General features: G+C 55.7%; 1 protein-coding gene across 8 annotated transcripts in view; it reads left to right on the forward strand.

Moving 5' to 3' along the window:
- TNS1 (tensin 1) overlaps positions 1-11002 on the forward strand; it is a 207197-nt gene that overhangs the window by 100451 nt on the left and 95744 nt on the right. For 7 of the 8 annotated variants that reach the window (XM_024763297.1, XM_024763300.1, XM_024763304.1 and 4 more), the window contains 3 exons: positions 3576-3617; positions 4397-4447; positions 10407-10456. In XM_024763297.1, coding sequence (XP_024619065.1) covers positions 3576-3617; positions 4397-4447; positions 10407-10456 — 143 coding nt within the window. Of the gene's footprint in view, positions 1-3575; positions 3632-4396; positions 4448-10406; positions 10457-11002 lie in introns of those variants that run through there. The other variant, XM_024763303.1, reaches the window with a different exon arrangement.

The following is an 11002-nucleotide window of genomic DNA, read 5'->3' on the forward strand; positions in this document are numbered from 1 at the left end:
AGCAGAGTCCGCCAACCAAGAGGCAAGAGCTAACCCTGCTTGCAGGCTGGCTGGGGATTGGGGTGAGGGGCGGTGGGTGAGCTCAGTGATGGGCTTTATAAAACCTGGGTGCCCACCTGAGTCCTGCCATGCACCTCACCGCGAGAGGCTGGGCAAGTCATACCCGCACCTCTCTGTACCTCAGGTTCCCCATCTGTGAAATGGGGAGGGAGGAGATGGTGTCTGAGGAGTGGTGTGCAGAGATGGTGTGTGTGTGTATGTTTCCGAGCTAACGGTAGGGTGACAGCCGAGGCTTAGTGGGTCTTTGCCAGCCACTGGAACTCTGGGGCTGTGGCCTCGGGAGACCACAGCCCTGATGGCCTGGGAGCTTTCCCTAGTATACCCAAGCTTCCCTGCAGGGCCTAGGGCAGGGGCAGCCTCAGGGGAGAACACCCACGCCCACCCCGCCCCGTGATGAGTTCCCTTGGCTTTTTCATTCCCAGCAGCCCCAGAGCTGGCAGCGCATGGAAAGCAGAGAAGCAGGACTTCAATCCCAGGAGGACTGGGGTGGAAGGGAGGGGTGGGGAGCGCAGCATGCCTGCTGGGCCGTGTTTGCAAACACTGCAGGAAAACACTGGGTGTTGAGGTTGGAAAGTATTTTTGGAAATTTTTAGCTCCTCAGAAGGCCTCTCCACCAGTACGTTGAAGGCAGGCGTCTGGTGGCTGGCCCTGTGGGGAAGGGCTGGGAGCAGAGGGGCACAGATGGTTGCTGGCAGGGAGAGAAGTTTCTCGTGCCCTGCTGAGGCCTGTGGTTTCTAAAGTTGACTCTCTGGTCTGCATTGTGTCAGACCCAGGAGGGATGGGGCAGGAGGGGCAGGGTGGGGCAGGGTGGGCTGGGAGAGGGCCCGGCCTTGCACCTGTGCAGTCGGAGCTGATAAATAACAGCTCACATTTATTGAGAGCTTCCTAAGTGCCAGGCCCTTTCTAAGTGCTTCATCTCATTTGCTTCTCACAAAAGAGGACCATGCCTTCCCGCTGAACAGCAGCAAGGACAGAGTGACCTGCTTGAGGTCACAGAGTTGGTAGCAGAGAGAGTCTGGATGTGGCCCAGCCGTCTGCTGCCAATGCTGTCAGACTAGACCAGCGGTTTTCAAAGTGTCATCCCCAGACCTGGAAACCTGTTAGAGATGCACGTTCTTGAGTCCCTCTCTAAGCTACTGGATCCGACCCTCTGGGGAGGGCCCAGCCACCCGTGTGTCCGTCAACAGCCCTCCAGGTGGTTGGGAGGCCACTGAAGTTTGAGACCCCCGGCCCTCATTCTGCTCTGCCCCGTCGGGGTCTCTTGGGAGGCTCTTCAGGGCCTGTGATGGGCCTGGGGCAGGTACTCTTGTCTCCGGTTGCTCCATCCCACCGCGTTTCTGACCCCCCCAGTCAGGGAGGGGGATTATATAGACTGTGAAGAGGGAGGGCTTTGGAACTGGGAGGTCTGGGTTCAGAGGCAGTCCTGTTGTGTAGACTCTGCATGCAGAAGGTCCCTGTGATCTGCCCTCCAAGCCTTCTCCTCCCCACAGAAAGCCAGAGCAGCTCAGAGCGGGGGCAGTTGGCCCGTTCTGCCCAGCCCATGGTATCCACGTGAGCATTACAGAGCCCTGGACCAGAAGAGATGGGTGGAGGCCCAGAGGGCTGGGGCAGGCTGGCACTGCTGCAGAGGACTCCCCTGGGTGGGGCCGGGTGGTGGTTGGAGGCTGAGCGGAGACCCTGGTCCTCATTGTTAGGCAGCTCCTAGAGCTCAGTCTGGGGAAGGGATCCCGGGGGATTTCCTGTGGGCTCATTTGCCTCCTGCCCGGTGGCCTGTGGCTCAGGAATGGGGTTCTGGGGGCTGGCTAGGTGAGGATTAGGACTGGGCTGGGGGGGACAGAATGTGGCCTCTTGACTCCCCCTGCAGAGCCATCCTCAGACTCCAGGTGGACCCACCTAGGGGGCTGGGAGGGGCTGGCTGATACGGCATCCCTGGACTCTGTTTTCCCTCAACCCTCCCAAGCTGCCTTGACCCTGAACTACACAGGGGGTTTCACCCACCTGGAAAGAAGTTTTGGCCTCAGTCTCTTGTCTCCCAGGCAGTAGGGGGAAAGTCTGGGCGTTTTTAGAAAGAGAGCTACTGCCTTCAGCTCAGCCCACTTCCTTCCTCCATCCCTATCTTGGCCCAGTTCTCCTCCCAGATGCCAGAACATTTCAGAGGTCATTCTGTCCACTCCCCTGTCTTCAGACATGAACAGCTCACCCTCAGGTCCCGGGATGGGGTTGGGGCAGGTGCTTCCTATTCAGAGACTTACTGTCTAAACCTGGTTCACAGTCATCTCAGCAAAGGCTTGTTTCCATGACCTTGACGTTCATGTCCATGTCCATCTGTGTGATTCAAGGGCCCCTCTAACCACATCACTGAGTTGGGAATGGAGCCCTTGAGACCGTGGTCAGGAGGTGGCCCTGGAATGGGGAGTTTCTCTCTCATTATGGGGGAGTCCAAGGAGCCCACATTTCAGGATGCCTTTAGTAGGAAGTTGGTCTGCACAAGGGAAGGATGGCACCAGGGTGAGGGACAGGATCAGTCCACGGGTGTTTATTGACGGCTCGCTACACATACGGCACAGTCTCCGGCCCGAGGGCTATGGCAACTCAGTTGGTAAAAATGCTTCTTTGAATCTGTTTCGGAGGCAGGTGGGATAAGAATCACAAATAAAAATAAAACGAGAGTTGGGGAACTAGACATATTCCCACAATGAGATTATTCACACGCTGAGGACCAGATAAGTAGCTCAGACGGTAAGGCTTACTGGAGTTCTGAGGTGGGAGAGAGAGACCCCTTTGCTGGGGTATTCAGGGAGGGCTTCATCGAGGAGGAGAGCTAGTAAGAAAAGAGGAGAAGCTGCTCCACAAACAATAAGCCCGGATGTGGGAACAGCAAGGGGTCTGGATGGAAGAGAGTTTTGGGGTAAGGAAACTGAGGTCCGCAAGGGGGCAGGGCCAAAGGTGGGGATGGCCCTTGAAAGCCCACCGAAGCATGAAGACTCTGGCAGGCCTGGTATCTGCGGCTGCTGTGGTTTCACACAGCATGAAGTGTAGAGACCCAAGATGGGGTTCCAACCCTTTTGTCCCCCTTAGTAGTCAGTGGCTTTGGTCCACTCATCGAATTTCTCCTTATTTGTAAAGTGGGGCTCAAAGGTAGTAATAGTACTTACCTCACTGGGTTCTTGTGAATAAATGAAGTGGCTGGTGTAGGCACACATGCCTGGCAGGTAGGAGCAAGAGTCACTTACTCACTCCTTGTTCCTTTTTGAGGGGTCGGTGACTGTCGGAGTTAGGGGCCTTAGTGAAGTTTGTCAAGCTGGATGGCTCTAGGACCAATAGGATTGTCTTTCATTTTCCAGACTCTGCCCCCCAAGCTTGGGGTCAGCACAATATGTCTGAGTCTTGGGTTGGCACCATCGGTGCTATCTCAGGAGGCCTTCTGCCCATCACAGCCACCAGCCCCCGGGGAGAGAGCCAACCTGGGGATGTTTGCCCTGAGGCCTCATGCTGTTTTCTCCCTCTGCCCACAGCCCGTCAACACTGAAACTGCTCCAAAGAATGTAGTGGACACGGTGAGTGACAGCAGGTAGGGCAGGGTGAGCGCCTGGGGAGGCCGGGAAAGCAAAAGGAAGATTGGGGGGAAAGTGAACGGATGTGTTTGAGGACACCCTTCTGGAGTAGATTTGGGGAACTTGGGGGAAGGATGGAGACATGGGTGGCACTGAAAGCTGGATATCGGAGCATCCCCTTGTGTGTTCAGAAATGGATTGCTGGGGAACTAGGCAGACAGGGAGGGAGAGGCCCGTGGTTAAACGTGGGCTTCTTTATTAGATATGTAGAATGTGAGAAAGCCAGGCAGATCTTTCCAAACACGTCTTTCTGACTCAGCAGACAGACGATTTCCTCAAGGCTCCGTGGAGGAGGAAGGGAAGGAAGTGGGTGGGTCGTGTGGTGGGGAAACCGAGGCTGGCAGCTGAGAGGCGTCTCCTGGCAACGGCCGGCATGGAGTGATGGGCTCAGAGATGGAGGACTTGGGTTCACCTCCCAACTCCTCCAAGGTTCTATTTGTGAGACTGTAGCAAGTCCTGAGCCTATCTGTGCCTCAGTTTTCTCATCTGCAGAAATGGGAATAATAACATCTCCCCCAGGAGAGACACGAATGAGAGGATATGGTTGGCTCTGAAGGGCCGTTAGTGGACAGAGAAATGCTACACAAACAACCAAGCCCCCTCCCAGGCCCTTCTGCCAAGCCCTCACCCCCACCACTGCCACATCCAGCAGATGAAAGACCTGGTACCTTTCAATGACTTTCCTCGACTGCCCTCTCTGACTGCCTTTTTTTTGTCTCCAGGGAGAAGGAGCCTTCCGGGGTGGAAACACACGGAAAAGCCTTGAGGAAGATGTAAGTATTCGGAAGGGAAGGAGGAAGGTGCGGCGAGTCCCTGGGGTGCGCGGGATGGGGGAGGCGGATGATGCCTAACACCTGTCTTGTTTGGTGGGCGTCCCTTGCAGCCTCTGTAGAATAGCTCAGCTCAATTCCGGAGTGGGGAGAGGGGCTGGGAGGGTGAGCAGGCCCCATGACTTAGACACTGGACCTTAGTCTCGGCTTCAGCCTCCAGCCCAGCTGGATCCAGAGTTGGTTTGTCCGTCACTGAGGCAGACCTTAGTGCCGCAGGGTGGGGATGGAGGGGAGCAGAGGCTGCTGTGCGAGGCCTCACTGGGTGGTGAGCAGCCACCAGGGCAATGGCCAGGGGTATGGGCAACACTGCAGCAAGAGGGACTAGGGGCAGAGATGAAGAGGGACTCCTGGGCTCTTGGAGGGCCATCAGCCCCTGGGGAATCGCAGGCTCTGCTTCTTCAGAGCGAGAAGCCTTTGAAAATGGGCTAAATGCCACTGATTCAGGAGGGAGCAGGAACATGGGCTGGTTGGTCTCATGGGCTCCTCCTGCCCTGCGGTTTTGGTGGAGGGCGATGGGCAAATTCCTTAAGTGGAAGGACCCCAGGGAAGGGAAGAGGGGCTCTCCTGGGACCCTGCTTTGAGCCGAACTCCTGCCTGGGCTTGTCCTCACACCACCCCAGGGGCAGATGCCCGGCAACGTCGGACCTTTCTCTTTTTTCCCTGCCCTTCTCTGACAATTTGCCCCTCTGCTGGCCTCTCCATCCTTGCCCGCCCTGATCTGCGAGGAACAGGGAGTGGTTTTGGTGGTTGGCAAGGGGGAGCTGTTGATGGCATGAGGCCCTATCATCTGACAGCTGCCTGACCCATGGCGGGGAGGGCCTTGGAGGGAGGCGCTGGGCTGCTGCAGGCAGCACACTTCTGTGGTGAGCCCACCACCTCCGTCACATTGCCCTGGGCCAGCCCCGCAAGGCCAGCCCGGCAAGGTGGAGGTGTCCCCCGGGCCGCACAGGGCCCCGCCAGGAAGAGCAGAAATATGCCTCTCAAATTAATGGGCAAGGCTCTGTTCAAGGTACGCGCGGGTCCTATGGGCGTGGAGCACACATGCTGGGATGGACCCCTGTCCGAGTTTGTGATGTTTCTGGGGCTGGGGTACAGGGGAGAAAGTAATTTTCTTGTGTGCCTGCTACTAAAGGTTAACTAGCTTAATGCACACAAAGGGTATACTATGTGCTCAATAAATGTTAACCGGTCTTATTACTGTTATTTTGGCTAAGGGCCAGGAACTGGGCTGGGTATATATTTTGTGTGTGTGTGTGGCCGTGCTGTGCAGCATGTGGGATCTTAGTTCCTCCACTAGGGATCAAACCCACGCCCCCTGAAGTGGCAGCGTGGAATCTTAACCACTGGACCACCAGGGAAGTCCCCATTGGCTGGGTATTTTTTGATCCCCGTGACATCCCACTATGGCCGATGCTGTGGCCCCATTTTATAGGTGAGGAAACAGAGGCTTGGAGGGGCTCACTGACTCAATGAATGTCTTCTCCATCCCATCCTGGGACAGCTGCCTAGATCTGGTGTTTGCAGGGCTCCCAACCCTTGGCCAGGGGACAGGGCGATGGTGTGTGAACCAAGCCTTTTAGCCAATGGTCTAGACACTCTTATGAGCCGAGTCCTAGAGCAGTTGCTCCCCACAACTGCAGCCTGGGCCAGACAGATCCTACAAGGTAAGGCGGCAGCAAGAGAGAGTGAAGTTAGACATCATGGAGAACTTTTTGATGCAAGGGTATGTATGACCTTGGTCCTGGAGAAGAAAGAGGTTGCCGCTTAGTTGGAATGAGAGGTTTTTTAGGGGAAAGTTCTGTTGATCTGGGATCAAAGTGTGTGTGTCTGTGCGTGCCGGGTGGGTAAGGGTGGCGTCTTGCCTGGGTATGGGAGAAGGGACAAGATGAGTTTGGGGCTAGTTAGTTTAGTTAAAGGAGTTCATGAAAGGCTAAGCAAGTGAGCAGATTGCAGAATGGCACAAGTACTGCAAAGGAAGAGAGAAAACCTAATTTCTGAGGATCCCAGACACCTGTCCCAGGTTGGGTGACTTCAGGGTCCCCGCCCCAGCCACTGGGCTCTCCTGCAGTCTGCCTTGGGTGAGGAGACCCGTTTCCGAAGCGGCATGGTTGCTGCTCTGGGCCTGCTGCTGTGATAATGTGCCTGTTTGTTGAGCTGTTTTCCTGTCTCTGGCCCGCAGCCCAGGACTCACAGGGCAGGAATGGCTGTTTTCCTCCAACGGGGTTGGTGTGTTGCAGAGGTTGTGGATGATGTGCTGTGTCGCACTTTGTTTTGGAAAAATCCAGGCGGGTGGGCAGGAAGGAGAGAGGAAGGGGTGTGGCTGGAGGGGCTGGTGTGGAGGGGAGGGGGTGGCCACAGCCCCCAGAGGAGTCATAGGGGTGGGGAAGGGCCCCTGACGTAGATTGGTCACCAATCTCTGCCTGCCTGACATGGCCCCTGGTGTTGCTTCCAGACCCTCCTCCCAACTGTGCCCCTGGGGACGTGGGCTCCGGAAACAGCTTTTCTTTTGGTCCAGAGCTGTTGTGTTTGGTCTATGAACCTCAAAGGAAGGCAGGACTCTTCCCACACAGTCATTGCTCCAAACCAACCCCACCCAGGTCCTCGGGTTCCCACTCTTGCTACATGGCGGGGAAGAAGGCAAAAAACGGAGCCGAGGGTCATAGATCTTGAGCTGCCATGGAGCATCTATCTGAGCGGTGGGCTGCAGCTCCCGCCTGCAGTGAGGACCAAAGCCAACAGAGTTGGCCACATCTGTAGCAGGAAGGGTGAGGGTTAGATACCAGGAGGAACTTCCTGATAGTAAGAGAAGTAAGACACTGTTTGAGGAAGGCTGTGGAATTTCCTTTCACAGTGTCCTTTAAGCAAAGGAGAGACTGTGTTTTGGTGATGATGATAGGGGAGAGATCTTGGTGCCTAGGGAGTTGGATCAAAAGTCCTATTATTGATCTATGTCTTGGGTGGAGCAGGGAAGAAGTTCAGAGCATGTGGGTAAAGGACTTTGACAGCCCCAGAGAGGAAAGGAATGGAATTACAGGCAGACAGAGAGCTTCTTTTTCTTTATAAAATAAAGCGTTTAGAGTACTTTTTGTAAAGCCCTCTGGTAGTTTTTCCTGGAGGCTCTAAGTGGAGCAGGTATATCACACAAGACTGTGCTGTACCCATTTTACAGATTGGTCAGTGAGACCAAGCGACTGCTTCTTACACTGGCTTCGTGGATGAGTATCTTCCTTCGTAGAATGTAAGCTCTCTGAGGTCAGGGACCTCACGCACAGCCGGTGGCCCTCAGTGAAGTTCACTGAATGAGAGAATGCACATGACGATGGGGAGCAGAGAGGACAGCCTCCCTCTTGAAAACGGCCTGTGTGATCAGGCAGCTGCCGAAGGTGCCCCGTCTCTAGCCCTGCATGTGGGAGGTCACTGTTTCCTGGAGCGTTAAGTTGTGTTGCTCACATGCTCCGCCCCCGACCCATTTCTGGTTCTCCGGTTCTCCTTGTGACTCTTCCCACCAACCCTCAGACGTGTTACCTGTGCACGTCTGCTTTCTGCCAGTGAGTGTCACATGCCCCCAAACTTTGCAGAAAACAGGAAGCACTGTCAGTTAGAGGGCAGCCCAGTGATTCATCAGGGGATGACTGTCCAGCTGTTCGTCCCTGTCCTCTGTGCTGGGGTCATTGTCCAGGGCAGTCTCCTCCCCTGCCACCCCTCCCCCCATGCTAGGACTTTGTCTTATCACCTCTGGAGGCAGTATGGCCAGACTCTGCTGGGGCCAAGTTTTTATTTATCTTTCCTGGTTTTTTGGGGTGGGGAGGCTGAGGAATGTGGAGTGTTGTAACATTGGGGAGGGGGGGTGGAGAAGCGAGCGGGAGCTGGCTCTCCTGCCCTGTCCATCCCTCTCGCCCCTGTGCCCGTGGCGGCTCCCCTGGCTCCCCTCGGCTCCTCAGTCCCCCTGCCAAGCCCGTCTCAATATCCCATTGTCTCTCTGAGCTCCCTGGGCCTGGCCCCGTGTTCCCGGCCACACCTCCAGCCTTGGCTATGGTTGTGGCTTCCAGTTGTTAGAAGCAGCTGTGGCAGCCTCCTCCAAACATGGCTGTGGATCAGCAGTAGATGGAACCCGAGGGGCTATTTATAGCAGGGTGGCCCTGGGGCCTGGAGCAGGGCCTAGGGCCTGGGGAGATTCAGCGGCTCCTCATGAGGGACCAGCGAAACGGAGACGGATGAAGTGTTGGGTTTCTGCGTTCCTCTGAGTGGGTAGTTTTGGAACAGCCTGGTTTGGGTCTTGAAAACCAAACACAACTCAGCCCCTCCTTACTGCCCCCGCCTTCGCACCCCCCAGCTCCCCAAGCCTGACTCATGCAAACCCAAGCCCTCAGAGCCAGGAGAGCTGGGGAGACAGAGAAACTTTCCACCCTGACAGCCCCCCTTGGCTGTTTCCTCCTCCTGCTGCCTCCAAGGCTGAGCTGTTCAGAGCTGGGCGGTGGCCCAGGCAGAGGGGACTCTGGCCGCAGCCTTCTTACGGGAGGCTGGGTGGAGGGTCCTCCTCTTAGCGGGGCTGCCCTGACTTTGGGCTCAGCTGGGAGCTGGGCCTCAGAGCCCACCCACCCCTGCCTCTTAGGCGCTGCGGGGCCTGGAGAGGGCTGAAGGGGGCTCCTCTTCTTGGCACCCCAGTGGTCCAGCCCGAAATCTGAGGGTGAATCTTGCTGGTCATCTGTTTCTCCTCTCCTTGGTGGATTGTGGTTCCGTCTCCTCCAAGAGGTAGATGCAACTTGGTGGTCAGGAAAGGCCGGTTTTGGGGAGGCTCAGGGATGTTTGGAAGGTGCCAGTGGGCTCAGAGGGCTCTGGCTGGGCCTGGGAATGTGCAGGTTGGACGTCCGATTCTGCATCGAGCAAGATGGCTGAAAGGATGGTGGCAGCTGGTGATGCAGGGTTTTGCTTTACTGTAGGGGTGAATGTTTGGCTGTATCGCTAACTACCCTTTTAATTGTACTTGATGTAATAATGGTAAGAGCGTCTAAGCGCCTTATATGCATAATTCCCTTTAATCTTCAAGCAATACCATAAGGATTGTTCCATCTCACTGGTGACATTATAGAGGCTCAGAGCGTTAAGTAATGCAAGGCTGCCCAGCAGGGTGCTGTGGGACTCGGATCCTGCGCTTTCGTCACCGTGCTGTTGGGTTGCCCTGGGATGTTTTGGACACCGACTTGGGTCCATTTGCCTAATTTTGTACAAGTCGACAACCCTGGAGATGGGAATGGGTGAGGGGGGTAACAGACAATGGACAGTGGGTCCTTAGGAGCGTGATTTGCTGCCTAGCCCTGGTTGGTGCACACCATGCCTGGCTGCTTCTTGTCTCAAAACTTGATTGAACGAGCCGGTGTTGCTGCTTTAAAGGAGGGGAATGTGGGCAGCTGGTGGTCAGAGGAGAAATGTTCAGAGCTGGACAGAGCGGGGCCGGTGCTCTCATCTTTCCTTCTTTCATGGTTGCCATCTCTATTCTCCACTTGGGGTCACTATTCTGACGTCCAGCGAATCCAGGTGAAATGTGTTTCCATCAGTTTAGTAACTTTTATTGAGTGTGTACTCAGCGCACATGGCACCAGCCCAGGCGTGGTGCATTTCTCAGCATTTGGGATTTCTCCCTTGCCCAAGGAAAGAGAGCCCTTCCCCTTGGGGGCTCGCAGGCACACTGGCGCGCTCATGTGGGATTGGCATTGATCGCTTTTGGCTTTGAGTGGCTGTGTTGCTGGGCTTTAGGGTGCCTGGGCTGGAATGTTGGCAGAGGCAGGAGAAGGGAATCTGTGTTTCCCCGTGGCCCTGACAGCTCTTGTGGACAGCTCTCTGCTGTCCTCCTGCCATCCAGCCGGCCACCGCCCTAACGCTGCTTCTCTCCTCTCTTTCCCAGAGCTCCACCAGAGTCACGCCAAGTGTCCAGCCCCATCCCCAGCCCATCAGGTATGCCTGGGCTATGGGGGACGCAGTGGGTGCAGGCAGTGAGGTCACTGTGGGTGTTCCCAGCAAGTCATGCCTCTGGGTCTCCGAGACCAAAGTCACAAAGCACGTGATAGGGAGCACGGGCGGACGTGGAAGACACAGAGAGAGGATGCAGTAGATGCCAGTGGGAAACTCAAAAGTTTTAGCTTGAAGCCAGTCCTTGAGCTGGATTCTTCATTTACCTGCATGATCTCATCTAGTCCTTGCAACAACCCTGCAAGGTAAGTATTTTATTCCCATTTTGCAGATGAAGAAACTGAGTCTCAGGGAGGTGAGGCGATTCGTTAAAGGTCACACAACCACTAAGAGGCAGCACTGGGTTTGCATTCAGGACCGGCTGGCACTGATGCCTGTGCTAGATCCCGTTCTCCACAGGCAGAGGCTTCTATTGTTGGAGGGTCATTTATAAAAGGAAGGTTCTCTGTCTGGCTGAGCTGGTGGGGGCTGGGGGGAGGGGATGCACAGGGGACTTTGCTCATCCAGAGCCTTTCTTTTTTTTTTTTTTTT

Source organism: Neophocaena asiaeorientalis, unplaced genomic scaffold (assembly GCF_003031525.2).
Source record: "Neophocaena asiaeorientalis asiaeorientalis breed wild unplaced genomic scaffold, Neophocaena_asiaeorientalis_V1.1 scaffold86, whole genome shotgun sequence".
NCBI classification, from domain to species: domain Eukaryota; kingdom Metazoa; phylum Chordata; class Mammalia; order Artiodactyla; family Phocoenidae; genus Neophocaena; species Neophocaena asiaeorientalis.